This window comes from Felis catus, chromosome E1, assembly GCF_018350175.1.
Source record: "Felis catus isolate Fca126 chromosome E1, F.catus_Fca126_mat1.0, whole genome shotgun sequence".
Lineage (NCBI taxonomy): Eukaryota > Metazoa > Chordata > Mammalia > Carnivora > Felidae > Felis > Felis catus.
Genome location: NC_058381.1, coordinates 27,086,393 through 27,108,662, shown reverse-complemented (window position 1 = coordinate 27,108,662; position 22,270 = coordinate 27,086,393). Strand labels below are relative to the sequence as shown.

The 22,270-nt window shown below is 40.0% G+C and overlaps 1 protein-coding gene across 5 annotated transcripts in view; it reads right to left on the bottom strand.

Moving 5' to 3' along the window:
* Nucleotides 1–13,620: 13,620 nt before the first annotated feature.
* Nucleotides 13,621–22,270, bottom strand: part of TUBD1 (tubulin delta 1) — a 33,110-nt gene continuing 24,460 nt past the window's right edge. For all 5 annotated transcript variants that reach the window (XM_045045152.1, XM_011289092.3, XM_045045151.1 and 2 more), the window contains 3 exons: nucleotides 17,992–18,132; nucleotides 15,780–15,963; nucleotides 13,621–13,988 (listed from right to left, as the gene is read on the bottom strand). In XM_045045152.1, the coding sequence (XP_044901087.1) occupies nucleotides 13,886–13,988; nucleotides 15,780–15,963; nucleotides 17,992–18,132 (428 nt within the window). In that variant the 3' untranslated portion in view covers nucleotides 13,621–13,885. The remainder of the gene's footprint in view (nucleotides 13,989–15,779; nucleotides 15,964–17,991; nucleotides 18,133–22,270) is intronic.

The following is a 22,270-nucleotide window of genomic DNA, read 5'->3' as shown; positions in this document are numbered from 1 at the left end:
ATAAATAAACTTAAAAAAATAAAATACTAAGGGGTGCCTGGGTGGTTCAGTTGGTTGAGCGTCTGCCTTCAGCTCAGGTCATAATCTCACGGTTCATGAGTTTGAGGCCCTTGTCCGGCTCTGCTGACAGCTTGGAACCTGGAGCCTGCTTCAAATTCTGTCTCCCTCTCTCTGCCCCTCACCCACTCACACTCTGTCTCTCTCTCTCAAAAGTAAATAAACATGTATGTATATGTGTGTGTGTGTGTGTGTGTGTGTGTGTATACATACATACACACACTAAGGGGTGGCTCAGTCAAGTCGGTGGCTGAGTCCGACTTCGGCTCAGGTCGTGATCTCACAATTCATGAGTTTGAGCCCCACATCAGGTTCTGTGCTGACAGTGCAGAGCCTGGGGTCTGCTTCAGATTCTTTGTCTCTCTCTCTCTGCCCCTCCCTTGCTTGCTCGCTCTCTCAAAAATAAACATTAAAAAATAAAATACTGAAAGAAATCTAGAAGGTAGAGAAAAAGGAATATCTGCTTTTTTTTTTTTTTACATTTTTTTAATGTTTATTTTTGAGAGAGAGTGAGACAGAGTGTGAGTGGGAGAGGGGCCGAGAGAGAGGGGGACGCAGAATCTGAAGCAGGCTGGAGACTCCGAGCTGTCAGAGCCTGATGTGGGGCTTGAACTCACAAACCATGAGATCATGACCTGAGCCGAAGTCGGATGCTTAACCAACTGAGCCGCCCAGGTTCCATCTAGAATATTCAGTGAGGTGAGCACTGGGTGTTGTATGGAAACCAATTTGGCAATAAATTTCATACATTTAATAAATAAAAATAGAATATTCAGTGAGGTTTGCTGGGTATAGTGAAAACAGTTTAAAAAGTTGGCAGGTGGGACCTTCCTCAATAGACCTAAAAGTCTCATTTTTGTTAGAAAACAAAAGAATATGGGTTTGTTTTATTCGTAGTTATTAATGTGCTCACAAAAAGTTAAATCAACCTAAGCAGGAATTATTTTTTTTAAGTAGGCTCCACACCCAATGTGGCGCTCGAACTCGAAACCCCGAGATCAAGAGTCGCTTGCCCTACTGACTGAGCCAGCCAGGTGCCCCTAAGCAGGAGTTCAATAGCCATTTTTGAAAGCCAAGTAGCATTCCATTTCTAACTGACAATGATCAAAACTTGGGTATTCATAAAACACGGTAAATGAAATGCTAAGCAAAAAACTTGCATCTGAAGTGTTTGTTCCTTTATTCTCAAAGACAACAAGAAAAGAAAGCACATGAAGTACTTGAACATTCTAAAAGTGATTATTGAGTCATTTGTGTCTGGTGGTTGAGGCTTCGGTTGCTGCCCTTCCCAACAAGGCCAGGAGTTCACCTGAGGTAATACGTTTGCCTTGGGGGTGAGGCCTTGAATTGCAGCAAATAACATACATGTATTTGCATATTCAACCAGTACTCATAAAAGGGATTATAATGAAAACCTGTTCTGGACAGCTGCTTACTCATTGCCTTTAGAATTGCGTGGTGCTGGGATAGGCAGGTGCCAGCTGTTTGCTCATTTGACCTACTAGCCTTGCACAGTTTGCTGTGTGGATGTTGATACTACTAAATTAAAAGAAATTTATTTTAGATGGCCCCCGCTCTCCACCCATACACCCTGGATTCATTTGAGATCTGGGATTCTAATTCTGTAGTTGGGAGACTGGCCCAAACTGTGGCCCAGTGTGAGTCAGTTGTAAGTGGCTGGCTGACTCTATGGGAACAGGAATGAGATGCAGCTTAGACGGTTTGTCAGCCAAATCCACAAATGTGTGGCTTTTTGAAACATTGGACATCTGTTCCTTTTAATTTAAAATAAACTTTTTTAAAAAGCACAAAGTTGCTTGGCTCCTTGTTTCTTTGTGTCAGCAGCAGTTGGTGCTCTAACCTAGGAAGCCTAGAATCGGAGAAAATTTGGAATCTTGAGAGCACACTTCAGAGAGAGTGGAAGGGAGTTGCTTCAGGAGGGGAGGAGATGATTTTACTGGATAGAGTCTGGAAATCCCCTTCAGGGCTAATCAGCCCAGGTGTTCAACCCGATTGTTAACTATGTCCAAATGACTCAAAGGACAGAAGGAGGGCTTGGACACACTCCAGCGGTAGTTCTACAATGTAGTCTTTATTTGCATTGGAAACCACATTCCTGAATTCTTGAGAGGAAGGCTCTGGCTTATTCTGGGCATCTTTGACTAAGAGGGACCCCAAGCCTTCTAAATTAACAGTCACTGCCTTCTTCTGAGACTTTCCAGGCAGTATCTACAATGATTGATTTGATGGCCTTCCACCTAAAGCCCTCAGGAAAGGCCTTGTTCTTGGAAGGAGGCCTTTGTAAGCCACTTTTCTCTCCTCCCCCCACTTCATCCCAAATGTGTCATTTCCCTTTGTTGCCATGTATCCCCTTAAGGGGGATAGAGCATGAGCAGCTTTTTCCTTCAGATGCTTTTGACTGACCCAACCCGACAGTATTGCTTAATTGTGTCCCAGCCTGTTTCTGATGGAAAAAAAAAAAAAAAAGTTTCCATGCAGTGAGGCAGTTTGAGATTCGTAGAGAGATGTTTCTGCCCTTCCCTGAAGGTGGGAAAAGACTGTTCAGATTACTCTTATCTTCCTTTGGCCGCCATGTTGTGTTGGAAACTACGGCAGCTCAGTTTCACTCCTCTTTGCAGTGGTGAAGAAGCCTGGCACACCAGTCATCCAAGAGCCATGTTGTTCTCAACCTCTTTTCATTAGTTTAAAAAAAAAAAAATGAAAATGAGAGGAGGCCTTTCTCAACCTTTCACTTTTTAGTGCACCTCCCAGCCTCTTGGGAGGCCCTTTCACTTGAGTGACAGGCCTAACCTCTTCTAGCCGCCAAACTTTCTCTGCTTAACCTGACAGTGGCTACACTCTTGCGGCTCTTCGGATACCTCTGCTCCATTCTGGCCACTGTATCCGTCCCTTTCCACTCCCATGTCCCTTCTATGGTATATTTTTGTGCAAAACCCCATTAATACCAGCAAATCAAGATTAGGTCCCAGGAACCTCTGATGTGCCCTTTCCCAGGAAGTACAGTGGATTACTGTAACTGTGATAATGATTGTTTGATTACTTTGTAAGCAGGCACTGTTTTCATTGTTGGTTTGTATTGTTGAGTATTAAAATCCTTAACAACCCTGTGAGAAAACTAAGGTAGAGAAGTTTAGTGGTTAGCTGTGGGAAGAAGGGAAGCAGAGAAAGGATTCAAACCTAGGCATTCTGGCTCTTACACATTCAGTTCTACAGAAAAGTCCAGTAGAAAAGTCCAGGCTTTTTATCTACATCCTTGTCTCATCTTGGGATCACAAGTAGGTGATGGAGAAAGACAACAGAAAATCAAGCCCACAGCCCTAAAAGTTTGCTATTTAAATAGATGAGCAGCCTCTGCTTGCGTTTATCACGGGTGGGAACGCCGGCTCCATCCCTGGCCATCCTGTGTGGGCAGGTTCCCAAAGTGGTGTTTGCTAGAATTATGATTACAAAGCAATTTCTATTTGTACAGATCTTTTTTCTCCTTCAAAGCACTTTCACATCTTAAATTTTGTTTGATCTTCATAACAACCCTATGAAATAGAGCCAAAAGTGGCATTAACCAGATTGGTAGGGGGAAACATTTTTAAATTCACTTTTTTTTAAGTGATGTTTTCTTTTTATTTTTTTTTAATGTTTATTCTAAGACAGAGGGATATGCAAATGGGGGGGTCGTGCAGAGAGAGAGAGAGAGGGAGAGAGACAGAGGATCCCAAGCAGGCTCCTTGCTGTCAGCGCAGAGCCCACAAGGGTGGCCTGAACCCACGAACTGTGAGATCGTGACCTGAGCCCAAATCAAGAGTCGGACGCTTAACCAACTGAGACACGCAAGTGCTCCAAATTTACTTTTTAAATCTCCACTGGTTTAAGGTACTGTGGGGAAGAGACAACACTAATGACCGTAATCTTTGCCCTCCAGGAACTTACAGTCTCCTTAGGGGTATTGTGTTTATATACAGATAACTACAACATAAAGTGAAATGAACAGCGAAGGAAAGAACATTAAGAAAAGAACCCAGAAGAGGATGGGAATGGGTGACCAGGAAGGCTCAGAAAAGGTTTCATGAGGATGTGGCATTTGAATAGCCAGCTAGGGTGGAGAGAGGGCAGGTGTTCTGACTAGAGAAAGCCCTCTGAGACAGCAGGAAAGCACGAGTAGGAGAGCTCTGTGTGGGGCGAGTAGAAGAGACAAGACCAATGAGTCGCCTAAAGTCAGTCCGCCCACCTCTGGTACTCTTTGCCTTAGCCCCGTTTTGTATCCTTGAAAGCACATATGTGACTCACAAAGTAGTTTATCTGTTTTCTTGTTTTTGCTTGTTTCCTTCACTAGAGCGTAAGCCCCGTAAGGGCGGGCACTGTTGCACTCTCCATTGTTTCCCCGGGGCCTGGCACTCGGTAGGCTCGCAGTGTTTGCCGAGTGAATGTTGCAGTGGTCCAGGAGGGGTAGCAGCGGAGCTTCAAAGGCAGGCTCCCTCAGATGAGGTGCCAGGGTACTAGGCAAGTTGGAGTAAAGGTCAAGAAGGAATCTGAGAAGACAGCAGTGCTGATCCATCACCGGGCCAGGAATACAGGAGGAGGAGCAAGTTTGAGAGAGAGAGAGAAACAGTGTTCTGTTCTGAACACATTGCCCAACAGGATAGTGGCTCCTACCATGGGTCTCTCTCAGGTTTTCTAACTCCTAAACTTGAGAATGTGCTATCCATTAGACCACTCTGTGACTTCTGTCAGAGAATAAACTGGACTTTTCCAGAGAATTCTCTGGAGTAATACATCCTTTGTACTTTTCCATAAGTGATCATCTTAGCCTTAACTTGTTAGGTAGCACTGTTCTTCTAAAGACAGCACTGTGACCAGACCTTGGGGCCACAGGAAACTGCCTTAAAATTCCTCACCCCTGTTGTATCCTGCTTGCTTAATGAATGACTCCTCCCTATGAGAACTGAGAGGATGGTTATTCCTGGATAGATTGTCTTTATAAGGAGAAAAGTTTGGCAATGTGATTTCCTGTGTATTTGTCCTGGAATCCAAGATTCCAGTAGTGCTAGCCTAGATGGCAGTGGCAGCCACCTAGAACACACATGTCATAAGTTTTCCGAAGTAAATATGAGGGCATCCCCCCAACTGCCTTTGCCAAGCCAAAAGGCAGAATCACGGCTTTATTACACCTTCTAGAGCATGTGGTCAAGGCGGCTTTCCATTTGGCTGCTTTGGTACTGGGGTTGTTTACATGTTTCAATAAATGAGTTATGCTTATTGAAGTTGGCTGGCTAGGAGTTCAGAATAAATGACATATGACCACAATTATACCACTCACCAGGAAGAGCAGAGTTCAAAAGGAGAGATTTATTTGTGTAATAACCCTTTGGTGGGGAAGAGAGGTACACAACTTCAGTATTCTCTTCTCAGGTGGGTGCACAGTTGTTGAAACCTGGGAGAATTGGGGTGTCACTGGCTTTCTGATGGAATCAGACATAAAGAGATGCCTATCTAGTAAAAGCATGTATGTGGGAGTGCTTTGCACAATTTCAGAAGAAGAAAGGAAGCTGAAAATAGTGCTTTTTAGAAAAATGTAGAGATCAAAGAAGTTTTCAGATGCTCTCCATTTCCTCTTCAAGCATAAAGAATCCATTGGAGCATAAAAGATCCCTGGTCTCTGCACGGAGGAAGTAAAAAGTTCTTTCATGCAGGAGCACCTGGCTGGCTCAGTCAGTGGAGCATGCGACCCTTGAACTCAGGGTTGTGAGTTTGAGCCCCACATTGGGTGTAGAGATTATTTAAAAATAAATCTTTTTTTAAAAAGTGCTTTCATACTCAAAATCTTTCCTACCTTTTAGTATACTTTTTGGGCTGCTGTCAGACTGTGTATGTGAGAGAGAAAGAGAGAGAGAGAGAGAGAGAGAGAGAGAGAGAGAGAGAGAGATTGATTGATTCAGTCTTCCTTGTGATAGGCAGTGTTCATTAGAAGGGCATGTTGAGATAGTAAGACTCCAAAGGTAGTCTTTAATTTCCCTCTTCCTCCTGTTTGTTCCCTGAATGTACATGGAACATTCTATAATTCTACACCTGTTTATGTGATAATTTACAGAACAGCGATGCTGCTTACTACTTCCACCCCTTGTTACTGCCTTCTGATTCATTTGACTTATTCCTTCATTCTTCAAACTGTCTCCCAAGTGTTAACATCCTTTTAAAAATCATTTGAGTTATTTTATCTTATGTTGGATTTTTTTTAATTTATTTTGAGAGAGAGAGAGAGAGAGAGAGAGAGAGAGAGAGAGAGAGAGAGAATCCCAAGCAGGCTCCATGCTGTCAGGACAGATCCCCATGTAGGGCTAGAACTCACGTACCATGAGATCCTGACCTGAGTCAGACGCTTAAAATCGAGTCAGACGCTTAACTGACTGAGCCATCCAGGCACCCCTTACATTGGATTTTTAAAGCTTTGTTTAAAATAAAAATATGCTGGGGCACCCAGGTGGCTCAATCGGTTGAGTGTCTGACTTCGGCCCAGGTTATGATCTCAGAGTTTGTGAGTTCGAGCCCCGTGTTGGGCTCTGTGCTGACGGCTCAGAGCCTGGAGCCTGCTTCAGATTCTGTGCCTCCCTCTCTCTCTGCCCCATCCCCACTCATGCTCTGTCTCTCTCTGTCTTAAAAATAAATAAAACATTTTTAAAAATTAAAAATAAATTAAAAATAAAAATATGCAGGACGCCTGACTGGCTCAGTTGGAAGAGTATGTGACTCTTGATCTCTGAGTCGTGAGTTCAAGCCCCACACTGGGTGAAGCAATGACTTAAAAAAATAAAAACCAAGCAAAAGAAATGCGTAGTATAAAAGGGAGATCTTCTGAGAAAGATACTCCTCCAGAGACATTACTATGAAATTTAATGTGTATCCTTTCAGGCCTGCTCAAAAATGCTCTGAGCTTCCCATTCTTCTTGGTCTTGGGGGCCTGACAGTGGAGGCAAAGCAGGAGCAGCCAGGATCACTGGGTCACGTCTCTCATCTGTATCTTCAAGTCAGTGATAGATTGCTCCATCCCTGTCCTTCCTCAACAAAATTAAACATAACCGTATAGACAAATCTGTGGGTTTTTCATAACACTTAACAGTCATTTCTGTTTGTCTTGGCTACTGCAGCATACATAAAGGGAACAGTGGGCGTGGCCAAACTTTGGAAGGCTTGGAATTCCAGGACTAGTTTTAGATTTTAGGCGAGGACTTACAAAGTCTCTTCATTATCAAAACATTGAGTTTATATTGTTTTAAATGGCTCTTAACTGTATAAGATGGCTCAGAGACAAAATATATTTTTTAAGTTACTTATTTTGAGAGAGAGGAAGCACAAGTGGGAAAGGGAGCGAGAGAATCCCAAGCAGGCCCTATGCTGTCAGCACAGAGCCCAATTCAAGGCTCGAACTCATGAACCATGAGATCATGACCTGAGCTGAAACCTAGAGTCAGGACACTTAACTGAGTGAGCCACCCAGGTGCCCCAAGACAAAACATTTTTAATTATATTTGTATTTCCAGGTCCTCGGTTTTATTTGTTATGAGATCTGTTGATAATAAGTGAGCCTTAACGGGCTTCATGTGTGCCTCTAGTTTTGCAGCTTTACATCTTTTCCATAGTGTTTTAGACATTTATATTAATCTGTTCAGTAAACATGGAGTTTCTACCATGAGCCAGGCATATGCTTTGAAGCAAAGAGTATACCAAATGGTGAACTCCTTAAGGACAGAGGCCAGGTTTAACTCATTCTTTTAAAGTCTGTCTATCCTAGCACTGTCTTTCCTTGCAGGTGGTCAATGGATGTTTGTTGAATTAAGCTCACATCCTGCCTTTCTCATGCTGTTCACATGAGCTGAGCTTAAGCAAAAGCTTTTTTTTTTTTCCCCAGAAAGGAAACTCCCATCTTTTGACTTATGTCATGTTTCTTACTATGTTCCCATGACCTCTCACCTAATAAGAACAAGCTTTGTTCAACTCCCTTTTCTATAGTTCCCAGGACTTTGCTCCTGAGATGTCTAGAATAGCCTTGTCCAATAGAAATACAGTTCAAGCCATATATCTAATTTAAAATTTTATTTTGTTTTTTTTTTAACGTTTATTCAGTTTTGAGAGGCAGAAACAGAGTGTGAGCTGGGGAGGGGCAGAGGGAGGGAGACACAAAATCCGAAGCAGGTTCCAGGCTCCAAGCTGTCAGCACAGGGCCCGAAGCGGGGCTCGAACTCACGGACTGCGAGATCATGACCTGAGCCAAAGTCGGCGGCTTAACCGACTGAGCCACCCAGGCGCCCCTAATTTAAAATTTTAGTAGCAATACATAAATAAATAAAATTTTAGTAGTTACATTTTAAAATGTGAAAAGGCAGGTGCCTGGGTGGCTCATTTCAGCTTGGGTTTATGCAACTGAGCCCCAAGTTGGGCTCTGTGCTAACAAGGCGGAGCCTGCTTCAATTCTTTCTCCCTCTCTCTGCCCCTCCCCCACGTGTGCACACACATGCACTCTCCAAATAAATACTTTTTAGAAATATAAATAAAATGTAAAAAGAAACAAGTATACCAATTTGAATAATTTAACCCAATATATCCAAAATATTCCAACAATTAATTTAAAATATTAATATTTTACAATTTTTTATTCATATCGTCTTCAAAATCCAAGGTGTATTTTTCAAATACAGCACTAGCCACATGTGGCTAATGGTTACCTTACTAGACAGCACAGGTGTAGAATTTTTTTTAAATCATGTTAGTTAATATGTAGTGCAGTATTGGTTTCAGGAGTAGAATTTAGTGCTTATCCCAACAAGTGCCCTCTATAATGCCCATCACCCATCAAGTATAGAGTCTTTGAATTTTTGTGTACTTATCAGTAGACAAGCCATAAAAGTATTTATCTTAAATTTATTTTGAGAGAGAGACAGATCATGAGCAGGGGAGGGGCAGAAAGAGAGGGAGAGAGAATCCCAAGCAGGCTCTGCACTATCAGCAAAGTCGGATGTGGGGCTTGATCTCATGACCCATGACATCATGACCTGAGCTGAAATCAAGAGTCAGATGCTCAACCGAGCCACCCAGACGCCATGTGCTGTTTCTTTTTAAGCTATTCTTAGATTTTTTTTTTTTTTATCTTTAGGTAAAGTCCATATTTCAAAAACCAGCAAGTCTTTTTCTTAAAATGCTTGTAAGCCATTCTTTGCTTGTAAGCAATTCTTTGGTCGTGGGGAGCATCATCAACTTTCCTTTTCATCTCTTCCTGTGTCCCTGGCTCCCTGGAATCTAAATGGGATTTTCTTTTTGCTCTTCTCCCTTTAATGCCATATCTTCTACAACACTGACCCCACACTGTGTTCCCCTGAAACTTGAATATTTACATTTCCTTAGCTTCTTGTGCAAGCATTCTATTGGAAATGGGGTTCCATTTATTAATAAGGCTGACATTGCATCATCTGAGACATTTCAGAGTATTGGAGTAAGAAGTTAGTTAAATATGTAAAGCCAGACTTTTAGCTCATATCCCTAAGAACCATAGGAAACAATGTGATTGATACAGATGAGCAAACATCTTCTAAATAACTGATTTTTTGCCAATGACAAGCTAGTAAAGCCGTATTTGGTACGTAGGTTGAAGAACAAGAAAGGGTTGACTGCCAAACCTTGGGCTCATGGGGAGAGAATACTGTGATAAGAACATATGGAGCATGTTTTAAAACAAAATTTTGGACAGGAATTCAAGTGTGATAAACATGGTGGTCAGGAGAAGAATCATTGGTATGTATACTGCAAAAGAGTCCACAGAGCCAGTGAGGAGGCGTTTCAGACAAATGTAAAGCCTAGAGCTCTTAGCCCTGTACTACGGCTTTGCTGTAAAAAAGTGGAACACGGACATGTGGAAGATAATAAATAATTAGGAAGCTAGGATTGTAGCATTAAGACGTTCAAAGTAACTTAGCTACATTGTAAGCTTCTTCAGACTATGTGGTATTGACTCCTACATCATTAACATCTAGTTCAAGGCCTGGCACTGAATAGATACTGCCTGAATAAACGAATGAACAAACGGAGATGTCTAGAATAGACACCTGTCCAATAGAACCCTGTCCAATCCACAACAGTGAATTGTGGATACATTTGCTAAGTTCTAAGTGACAGGTTAAATAAAGGAGAAAGATGTTGTAGATTAGTGTTGTTGGGGCAAAGTTAGAATCAAGAGGGACCGAATGGGAAGAAACAGGTTCTACAGCTTAAGCAGCTCTTGACAAGAGCACAAATGGAGAATGAAAAGGCTTGAAAATAAGCAGCCATTTGAATTTACACTGTACTTACTGCCTGTAGGGGGTGCATCCTGGCACTGTGGGATGTGAGTGACAACATAGTTCTCCAGTTACCCAGTAATCTAAGATAGTACAAGTTCAAAGATTCTGGATCTGAGGGCGCCTGGATGGCTCAGTTGGTTAAGCGTCCACCTTGGACTCAGGTCATGATCTCACAGTTCGTTTGAGCCCTGCATCGGGCTCTGTGCTGACAGCTCGGAGCCTGGAGCCTGCTTTGGATTCCATGTCTCCCTCTCTCTGTCCCTCTTTTGCTTGCACTCTTTCTGTCACAAATGAACACACACACACACACACACACACACACACATATATATATATATAAATTTTAAAGGTTCTGGATCTGTATGCCCAGGAAGTTAAGATTCTACTTTGTCCTGGCTGATTGGCTGTTTTCTCTACACAAAGTACATTTCCACTGACACTGCTTTATCTTGATCAGCTTCTTTGTATTAGTTTTTAAGTTAAATCACAAGACTGATACCAAAAATTTTGTTACCCTACACAGACAAAAAAATATTTTCCATGTAAATGTTTAAAACAAGTCTGCAAATATTTAGGTATCTACACACATCAAATAATGCAGTTGTGGATCATAACAGAGACTATTCATATAAGTGAATGGACCCAGAGCTGTGTCAAATTGGGGCTTTCTTCTAATATTAACCTGCCATTGATTTCATGAGATGTCAAATTAGAAATACACTTGTCACCACTGGACATGAATTTCTTTCTCAAATATAAAATGATTTATACTTATGACTTTCTTTAGCTTCTCTTTTAGCAATGTTCCTCAGAATTAGCTTAACCCCTGGTGAGTTACAGGTCTTCATTAATGCTGGTTCAATTAGGGAAATTGTTTCAGTCTCTGGATATCTTCAATGTAAAATAATTACTTTTAACTTTATTTTGTAAAAATTATTATCTGATTATTTTTCAAGTACACTTGGGTTAACAAAATGCAGCAGAGGGGTGTGCCTTTTAGCAACTGAACAGACCACTTTTTACATTCCTTAGAAATAAGATATGGCTCAGTATTTTAAATCATAGCAACAGTTGATAAGAAAAACAGCAAAAAGGTAATCATTTCCATATGGAAAGAAAAGGAAGAAACCAGTGAAGCTGTGAACTGTCATTTTTCCATATAAAAAATAAATCACCACTGGTAGATTTGGCAGAAAGGGCCAACGTTTGTATTTATTCCCCATTTTACATGTGTTAATACATCGCATGAGATGTGTTTTATTGAAATACACAATTACCCTCAAACTCAGTTGCCAATTTCCAAGTGTGTTTTGTTCTACTGAGTGAAACCCACATCTGTTTGTGTCCATTTCATCAAGAACAGGATAGTATCTCAACTTCATGAAATTTTGGTGAAGTTCTTACACATTTTACTGAAAAGCACATCTTCCACACCAGATAAATACCTATAAGTAATCTGAAAACACTAGTTGAATAAAATCAGTTTCTTTTCTTGTATTCAAGATGTAAAAGAAAAACTGACCCAGTTTTCTGATGGATAGAAAATTTAAGAAAAGCAAACATTTACTTACTTTTGTACTTAAGCATGGTATACATTTATTTTAAAAAGCATAATATACATTTATTAACAAGATCTGATATTTATTTTTAAATAGCTGCTTGATGTGGAAAATCTTACCCTGTTATAGAATAAAATATTCAAAATAGATGTTCATGCTCTAGCATTTGACAATAGCTCCCTCTTATGGTTCAAAGCATTCACTTCAGAGGGGAACACAAATACAGGACTGCCAATTTCTTAAGTTTAAAAGTGTGTAGTGAAAGTTTAGCCCATATTTAGTGAATCCTTTCTGGAATAAAGGGAAGATTTAGAAAAAGAATATTCCCCTTTCTTGTATAGTTCCATAGTTCCAACATCTCAGCAAAGTGTTTCCAAATTTCTTTATTGAAGCACCATTATTTTTCTTACAAATAAAAATACCAAGTGTTTTCATTGAAAAGATACTATTTTTCATTTATTTTCATTAAAAATTTTTTTTTAAGTTTGTTTGTTTATTTAAGTAATCTCTACATCCAGCATGGGACTCGGACTCATAACCCCCAGATTAAGAGTCACAGGCTCTTCTGACTGAGCCAGCCAGGCACCTCAAAAACATGCTATTCCCATTTAAGAGGTTTCCCTCCAGGAGTACCTGGGTGGTTCAGTCGGTTAAAGTCCAACTCTTGGTTTTGGCTCAGGTCATGATTTCACAGTTTGTGAGTTCAAGCCCTGTATGGGCTCTGTGCTGACAACGTTGAGACTGCTTGGAATTTTCTCTCCTTCCCCCTCTCTCTCTGCCCCACCCCCCTTGCTCACACACAACACTCTCTCTCAAAATAAATAAAATAAACTTAAAAAAAAAAGGTTTTCCTTCTTTTCTATCTTTTATTATAATCTAAGGTAACATGTAGTATAAAGGTTTTCCTTGGGAATGCAAGCTGGTGCAGCCACTCTTGTAAACAGTATGGAGGTTCCTCAAAAAACTAAAAATAGGACTACCCTACAACCCAGCAATTGCACTACTAGGCATTTATCCATGGGATACAGGTGTGGTGTTTCGAAGGGACACATGCACCCCCGTGTTTATAGCAGCACTATCAACAATAGCCAAAGTATGGAACCAGCCTAAATGTCCATCGATGGATGAATGGATAAAGATGTGGTATATCTATACAATGGAGTATTACTCAGCAATGAAAAAGAATGAAATCTTGCCATTTGCAACTATGTGGATGGAATTGGAGGGTATTATGCTAAGTGAAATTAGTCAGAGAAAGACAAAAATCCTATGACTTCACTCATATGAGGACTTTAAGAGACAAAACAGATGAACATAAAGGAAGGGAAACAAAAAAAATATAAAAACAGGAAGGGGTACAAAACATAAGAGACTCATAAATATGGAGAACAAACTGAGGGTTACTGGAGGGATTGTGGAAGGGGGAATGGGCTAAATAGGTAAGGGGCACTAAGGAATCTATTCCTGAAATCATTGTTGCACTATATGCTAATTTGGATGTAAATTAAAAAAAATTAAAATAAAATAAAATGAAATAAAGGTTTTCCTCCTGGGGCGCCTGGGTGGCTCAGCCAGTTAAGCATCTGACTTCGGCTCAGGTTGTGATCTTGCGGTTTGTGAGTTCGAGCCCCACATTGGGCTCTGTGCTGACAGCTCAGACCTGGAACCTGCTTCGGATTCTGTGTCTCCCTCTCTCTCTGCCCCTCCCATGCTCATACTCTGTCTGTATCTCTCAATAATAAATAAACGTTAAAAAAAAATAAAAAAATAAAGTTTTCCTCCTTTTCTGTGGTTATGGTATGCCAAAGGAAACAGCATTCACCTTTGTTACTTTAACAGGTAGGGATCTGAACACCTTACAGAAAAAGTAATATTGAAAATTGTTTAGCCCCAAAATGACCTAGGGTACTTTTTCTCCTCTGTTGGCGATCAGAGATTGCAGTAACTGGCAACAACTTGTTCCAACAATGTGAAACTGTCCAGAAAGTCCTCTTCTTCAATTCCAAATTTTGTGTACTGATGAATGTAGGCTCTGATGAAAGAAACAGAAAATGTAAAATAAAAAAAATCTCAGAGAAATTAGTAACTCCTAAAATCAAACCATAAATAGAACTGTCCTAGTTCATGAGTAATTGAAGATGGAAGAATCTCTTAAATGTCTTATATTTGTTTCAACGTTTATTCCAAAGATTAGTAAACTTTGAAAGTTTATGTCAAGCTCCCCGCCTTTTTAGTATCCAAGAGAGTGACAGTAAGAAGCACATAGGAAAAAGAAGCTTATTCAGATTTGGTTATCTAACCAAGCACATATTGAACACCCTACAGAGATGACTGGGTTCAATACAAACTCTAAAAGGTGCCTGAGAATTTTTACCTAAGGCTTGAAATGCATTAATTTAGTGCTAGGAATGAAGTGAAGTCTCCCACGTATTTTTCAGACATTTACTTTGCAGTTATACCAGGTGGTTCTCTTAATACCCCGTACCCTCCAAATGTTCTGAGGTAGGACAAATATTAAAAAGAATGTCAGGGGAAGACATGGATTAAATTGATGTAATAAGAGCTGCTGCCATTTAAGGGGAGTGGGAAGTGAACAATATCAGAAAAGGACAGAGTTCACTGCTGTCCTTTTGGACAGGGCTTGTGGAATAGCCACGTGTGGAAAGGGGGAGCCCTTGGGAATCCTGGATAATCAAAGTAGAGGCCTTGCCAATTAATATGAGGAATTCTGCTTTGACAAGTAATTGTGGCAGAGGTCAGGAGACCTGATAACTCATTTCTTAGGATCAAGCAGACATTTTGTAGTGGCAAATGGAGTTAAACTTGCAATATTTCTTGCTGAACAAGATCAGGATCTCTTCCATTCTTCCAAGGATCTTATTTTGGAATACTATTTTATTGTCCCAGCCTTATAATGAAATTTCTACTTTATTTTCATTTCATTTGGAAACTACTCGTTTTATCAACAAGAGTTAACAGCAATGTGGTAGGTATTCTTACATGGTTATCTCACTTAATCCTCGCTACATATCCTCTTATTTTGGACCCATTGTGCAGAAAAGAAAATGATGCCTGAAGTAACATGACTGAATTTCACACCTACAAAGTAAGCCATGCTTACTCCATGTTGTAGGTTGAATGTTTGCGTTCCCCCAAAATTCATACATTAAAATCTTACCCCCAAGGTGATAGTATTAGGAGGTGAGGCCTTTGGAAGGTGATAGGTCATGAAGGTGGAGCCCTCATGAATGGAATCAGTGCCCTTTTAAAAGAGGCCCATGAAAGATCTTTGCCTCTTTGGCCATTTGAGGACACAGGGAAAGACATCACCTATGAACCAGGAAGTAGCTCCTCAGTAGACATCAAATCTGCCAGCACTATTTAATTTGGACTTCCTAGCCTCTAGAACTGTGAGAAATAAATTTCTGTTGTTTATAAGATATGCAGTCTGTGCTATTTTTGTTAGAGCAAATCAAACAGACTAAGACATTCCAGATCCTGCTTTCTGTTTTAAGATTTATATTCCTAAGGGTAGAAAGACTTGTAGATTTCTGGGCACCTGGGTGGCTCAGTCGGATAAGCATCCGACTTTTGATTTTGGTTCAGGTCATGATCTTTCAGTTTGTGAGATTAAGCCCCCCATCAGGATTTGTGCTGAGGGTATGGAGCCTGCTTGGGATTCTCTTTCTCTTTCTCTCTCTCTCTCTCTCTCCTGCCCCTCCCCTGCTCACATACACTCTCTATAAATAAATAAAGTAAATAAGTAAGTAAATAAATAAATAAATAATACAAAGAAAGGTTTGTAGATTTATTTTTTACTTACTTTGAAGCAAACATATTCCATGCTTTGCCCACAATCGTATCAAGTGGTTTTAGTAAGAACTGGCTATTGCTGACCAATGCTGCAGACTTCTCATATTTGCTAAATGCTCGCTGGGTTTTCCATACATTGAAAGCATTAACAGGCGCTAACCAAGAAGTATAGAGTGCTGGATCTTTAAATCCTCCTAGAGTAAAACAACATTAAGCCATTGTTCATACCATGAATCATTAATTTTGGAAACAAATTAATAAACAGATTTTTCTTATTTTAATATTTAACCAGAAATCTTTTGTTTTACCTATTTAAAACTAGTTTATAGTGCTTTTAGATAAATGACCCATAGTCATTGTAAAAAAAATAGTAGTAATTCACACCACTCAGAATTACACGCCAGAACTACTAAGAAGAAAATTTAAGTCAACTGAACAGGTGAAATGTCACCATCCAGAGAAGATTGTGAACATTTTGTTGACCCTCTTGTGTATATAATTTTACACACACGCTGTTCTGTAGTCTGTTTTCATTCACCAGTATGGTGTGAACCTCTTTTTCCTGTCAATAAATATCACTCATATTTAAAGCCTTAGTATGTGAATATACCATAATTTATGTAACACATTTCCTACTGTTGGGCATTTAGGTTGTTTCCACATTTTTGTGTGAAAGATACTACAGTGAATATCTTTGCAAGAACACCTCTCTGTACCTATGTCATTTGTTGTGGGTAAATTTTTGGAAGTTTGATTACTTTATATATCCTCTTATTAATTCTCTTGATTTAGAATCTAAAATGAAGACTATGAAGAAAACGTTCTGAGGTAGGAGAAAGTATACCATCTGATGGACCTGAAATGATCTCTCTTTAGTTTTCACTTTTTTATCTAAGGTGCATTACAGGGACTAGATTATTTGGTCTTCTTTCTATCATAGCTAGAAGCAGCCAATTTGATACTGCTAAAATCATCAAATAAGGATAATACAAACCTGGAGATTCGCCATAGAAACAAACTAATAAGAGTACTGCTCTTTGAACCTCCTGAAAATTTTGTAACAAAATGCTTGTCACAGAGATCCTAGTTGTGCTACATTACCTGTTCTCCCCTTCTTTAGTAACAGAGCTCCCCAATTTTAACTGTGCTCATGACACCCTTGCAGCTAGTTGTAGCACAAGATTCAGTCCCAATCAAAGCTATTCAAACATGAGTGTGGTGTGCGACCCTAGGAAAAGGCAGCATACCCTCCTTTGCTCATTCCTATGTGATTTGATGGCTGAAGCTCAAACAGATGTCTTGGACTATGAGGAGGAAGCCATGGGACACCCGGGTGGCTCAGTTGCCTGAGTGTCCTACTTTATCTCGGTCATGATCTCACGGTTTATGAATTCGGGCCACTTGTCAGGCTCTGTGCTGACAGCTCAGAGCCTGGAGCCCGCTTCAGATTCTGTCTCCCTCTCTCTGCCCTTCTCCTGCTTGCACCCTGTGTCTCTCCCTCTCAAAAATAAACATTAAAAAATTAAAAAAAAGAAAAAACAAGAGGAGAAAGCCATAAGGTGAGGACAGAAAGAATTTATATCTTGTTTCAACCACTTCTATTTTTTGGTGTCCAGTTACATATTACTGATACAATGCTTACACTTTGCTACTAAAACACAGTTATTATTTTCCTTTCTTTAAAAATAAATTCGGGGGGAGGCTGGGTGGCTGAGTCGGTTGAGCGTCCAACTTCAGCTCAGGTCATGATCTCATGGTCTGTGAGTTGGAGCCCCATGTTGGGCTCTGTGATGACAGCTCAGAGCCTGGAGCCTGCTTCGGATCCTGTGTCTCCCTCTCTCTCTGCCCCTCCCCCACTCATGCTCTCTCTCTGCCAAAAATAAATAAACATTAAAAAAAATTTAAAAATAGATTCAGGGACTTCCTTTTTTCCTAAAATTTTTTATTTTTTTGACAGAGTACAAGAGGGGGAGGGACAGAGTGAGAGGGAGACACAGAATCTGAAGCAAGGTTCCAGGCTCCAGCTGTCCACACAGAGCCTAACATTGGGCTCAAACTCATGAGATCATGACCTAAGCCAAAGTCCAATGCTTAACTGACTGAGCCACTCAGGCACCCCAGGGGAGGAACTTCCTTTAAAAAACAAACAAACAAACAAAAAAACATGTACCATGTATATGAGCAAAATGTACATCTTAATTTTCACCTTAACTTCTGCTTACCCAGATCTGCACTATGCACATCTTTCCCACGAAGGATGACCAAGTTAGCAATGGAGGTGTTAAAATGAAGCTCCCTGTTGAGAGACACTTTACCAAGAGTAGGAAGTCCTGATAAAGGAGGCCGAACCTGCCAATCAATACCTACCAAAGGAAAAAAAGCAAGAAATTTTATAAATCACTTTGAGCAACAAGAGAAAGATGTATTATGGCAGGTATATTTTACATATATTTTTATTTGATAAGTAAAAAAAATTTTTTTTAATGTTTTTATTTATTTTTGAGAGAGAGAGACAGAGCATGAGCAGGGGAGGGGCAGAGAGAGAGGGAGACACAGGATCTGAAGCAGCCTCCAGGCTCTGAGCTGTCAGCACAGAGCCCAATGCAGGGCTCAAACCCACCAACCGTGAATCATGACCTGAGTCCAAATTGGACACTTAACCGACTGAGCCACCCAGGCTCCCCAAAAGTCGTTTTTTTCTACTAAATGTTTAAAAATTTTTACCTGGTTGACCAAAATGATTCAAACTATTAAGTCCCGAGAAAGGGATGAAATACTCTGCATAGGGTGTTCAAGGATGGTGGTAGGTGCATACAATGGATTTCTACTCAGGAATAAAAAGAAACTACTGATACACATAACAAACAACATGGACACATCTCAAGAGCATTATGCTAAGTGAAACGAGTTTGACTCAAAAAAATTACGTACTGGATGATTCCATTTATAGGACATTCTGAAATAGGCAAAACCATGGGAACAAAATTCAAATCAGTAGTTGCCAGAGGCTGGAGTGGAGGGAAGAGACTGCCTACAAAGGAGCATGAAGGAACTTTCTGGGATGATGGAAATACTCTATCTCAGTTGTCATAGAGGTTACTATAAGTTTGTCAAAATTCATAGAACTATACACCTAAAAAGGGTGAACTTTGCTCTATATGCCTGTATGAACAAACAAAATTCATACAAAAATGTTAAGGGATGTAGAAACACAAAACAAAAACAGGATTGAAAATTGGTCATAGGGAAATATTAAGAAAATACTTTAAAAAGTTTTTTTTCTTAAATATTTATTTTTGAGAGAGTGAGTGTGAGCAGGGGAGGTGCAAAGAGAGAAGGGGACAGAGGATCCAAAGAGGGCTCTGCGCTGACAGCAGTGAGTCCAGTTCAGGGCTTGAACTCATGAACTGTGAGATCATTACCTGAGCTGAAGTTGGAAGCTCAAACAACCGAGCCACCCAGGTGCCCCTAAGAAAATACTCTTAAATTATACATAGGATAGGGATAAAATTCAGTGTTCATAACAGACTGATTTTCAGCAAACAGAGAAATACAACAAACCAAAAATTTTGGCATGCTGAACTCAGTAAGAAGACAAGCCAATTTAAGAATTAGAAAGATGTTTGAATAAACATTTCACCAAAAAAGATAATCAAACAACTCTACCGATCACATTAAAAGATGCTCAACATCACTGTCATTAGGAAAATGCAAATTGAGGGGCATGTGGTTGGTTCAGTCCGTTAAGTGTCTGACTCTTGATTTTGGCTTAGGTCAGGATCTCACAGTTTGTGATATCGAGCCCCACATTGGGCTCTGTGCTGACAGTGTGGAGCCAGCATGGGATTCTCTCACTCCCTCTCTCTATGCCCCTCCGCTGCTCTCTTTCTTTCCCAAAATAAATAAACACTAAAAATGTAAATTGAGGGGCACCTGGGTGGCTCAGTAGGTTGAGTCCGATTTTGGCTCAGGTCAGTCTCATGGTTCATGAGTTCGAGCCCTGTGTTGGGCTCTGTGCTGACAGCTCAGAGCCTGGAGCCTCTTCGGATTCTGTGTCTCCCTCTCTCTCTGCCCCTCTCCTGCTTGTGTTCTATCTGTCTCTCCCTCTCTCAAAAACAAATAAACATTAAAAATTAAAAAAAAAATGCAAACTGAAACCACAAGGAGACACTACTTCATACCTATTAGAATGGCTATAATCAAGAAGACTAACAATATCAGATGTTGGCAAGGATGTGGAAAAACTGAAACCCTCTTAAACTGTTGGTGGGAATGTAAATGGTGCAGCCACTTTGGAAGGGTTTAGCAGTTTTACAAAATGTTAAATACATACTTATCCTTTGACCCAGCAATGCTACTCCTAGGTATATAATCAAGAGATTGATGGGGTACCTGGGTGGCTCAGTCGGTTGAGCGTCTGCCTTTGGCTCAGGTTTGTGGGTCTGAGCCCCACATCAGGATTGCTACTCTCAGCACAGAACCCACTTTGAATCCTCTGCCTCCCTCTGTCTGCCCCTCCCCCACTTTCATTCTCTCTCAAAAATAAATATTTAAAAAGTTAAAAAAAGATTAAAAACATATGTGTACACAAAAACTTTTACACAGATGCACACAGCAGCATTATTCGTAACAGATACAAAGTGAAAACAAGCCAAACGTCCAGTCAACTGTTGGACATCTAATTTTTTTTTAATTTTTTTTTTTAACATTTATTTATTTTGAGACAGAGAGAGAGAGAGCATGAACGGGGGAGGGTCAGAGAGAGAGGGAGACACAGAATCTGAAACAGGCTCCAGGCTCTGAGCTGTCAGCACAGAGCCCGACGCGGGGCTCGAACCCACGAACTGCGAGATCGTGACCTGAGCTGAAGTCGGACGCTTAGCCGAGTGAGCCACCCAGGCGCCCCTCAACTGTTGGACATCTAAATAAAACATCATATGTCCATCTGATGGAATACTATTCAGCAATACAACAAACAGATTGAACTACTGATACATACTACAACGTGGATGAACCTCAAAGACATTAAGTGAAAAAGATCAGGCCCAAAAGACTATTTATTGTATAATTTCATTTATATGATATGTCCAAAATAGGCAGATCTGTAAAGACAGAAAGCACACCAGTGGTCATTTGGGACGGGGGGTAAAAATGGGAGCTGACTCCAAAATGAATACAAGGAACTTTCTGGAGTGATGGAAACGTTCTACAGTTGGCCTGTGATGATTGCACAACTCTGCAAAGTTATGAAAAAAATCACTGAATTGTACACTTATCATAGGTGTATGTGGTATATAAATCACACCTCAGTAAAAATATTTAAAAATTTATGACACGCTGGGGCACCTGGGTGGCTCGTTGGTTGAGCGTCAGACTTCGGCTCAGGTCATGATCTCACAGTTTGTGGGTTTGAGCCCCACATTGGGCTCTGTGCTGACAGCTCAGAGCCTGGAGCCTGCTTCAGATTCTGTCTCCCTCTCTCTCTGCCCCTCCCCACTGACACTCGGTCTCTCGCTCTCAAAAATAAATAAAAAATTAAAAAAATTAAAAAAAAATTTATGACATGCTATAAAAGCTGTACTTGTTAGATAATTCATCACTCTATATTACTCAGAAATAAAAGGTAATAAACTCTATCTAAAAGTTACAAAAAGAAAAAAGAAATGAAGCCATTCTAAAGTTAGGCCCTTGAAAAATTAATGTTCAAAAGTGAAAAGGGGGAAAAAAAAGTGAGAAGGGAAAAGTTAAGCAAATAAAATTTAAAATGAGAAGAGAAGTAACCAAAAAAAAGCATTATCGGAAATAAAAATAAATCCAGATGGGTTAAAAAATTTAAATATTAAACATAAAACTATAAAAAATGCTGGAAAATACTAAGGAATATTTTATATCTCGGGCAAAGCTCAGAATCTATAACATAGGAAGATATATGGGTTTGCTGACATAAAAATGTAAAACCTCCATATGATGAAAAATACCACACAAAAGACAAAAATGATGGACAAAAATACTTGAAACCCATGTGACAAAAAAGGGTATAAATCCATAATATTATTTTCCTTCCATCTAAGACACCACTGATTATAAGAAAAAAGATTATCAAATTATGTCAATTATTCACTTAGATTATTAAATTTTATACTTACTGAAATAGTTCTTTTAGAGTAAATTAGGTTTGGATTTTTAAAAATTAGATCATTCTTGAACATCCATAAAAAATATATGTAACAAAATAAATTGGTTAAAGTTTTCCTAAAATGTTTTCACATTCAGTGGCTTTATCACTTTTGACTCAGCATTAATGACGCCAATGTTTTTCACCCATTATTATTCTCTGTCCCTCCAGAACATCTTTAAGGGAATCCATGAAAACACTAAGTCACTGGCTCCTAAATTAGCTTTCCTATCCTGTGGAGCACCACTGCCTTTGACTCCTGATCAAGGAATGTTGTTAAACTTGTCTGTTCAGCATGATTAACTGCCTCTTCTGTACTGTAGCAT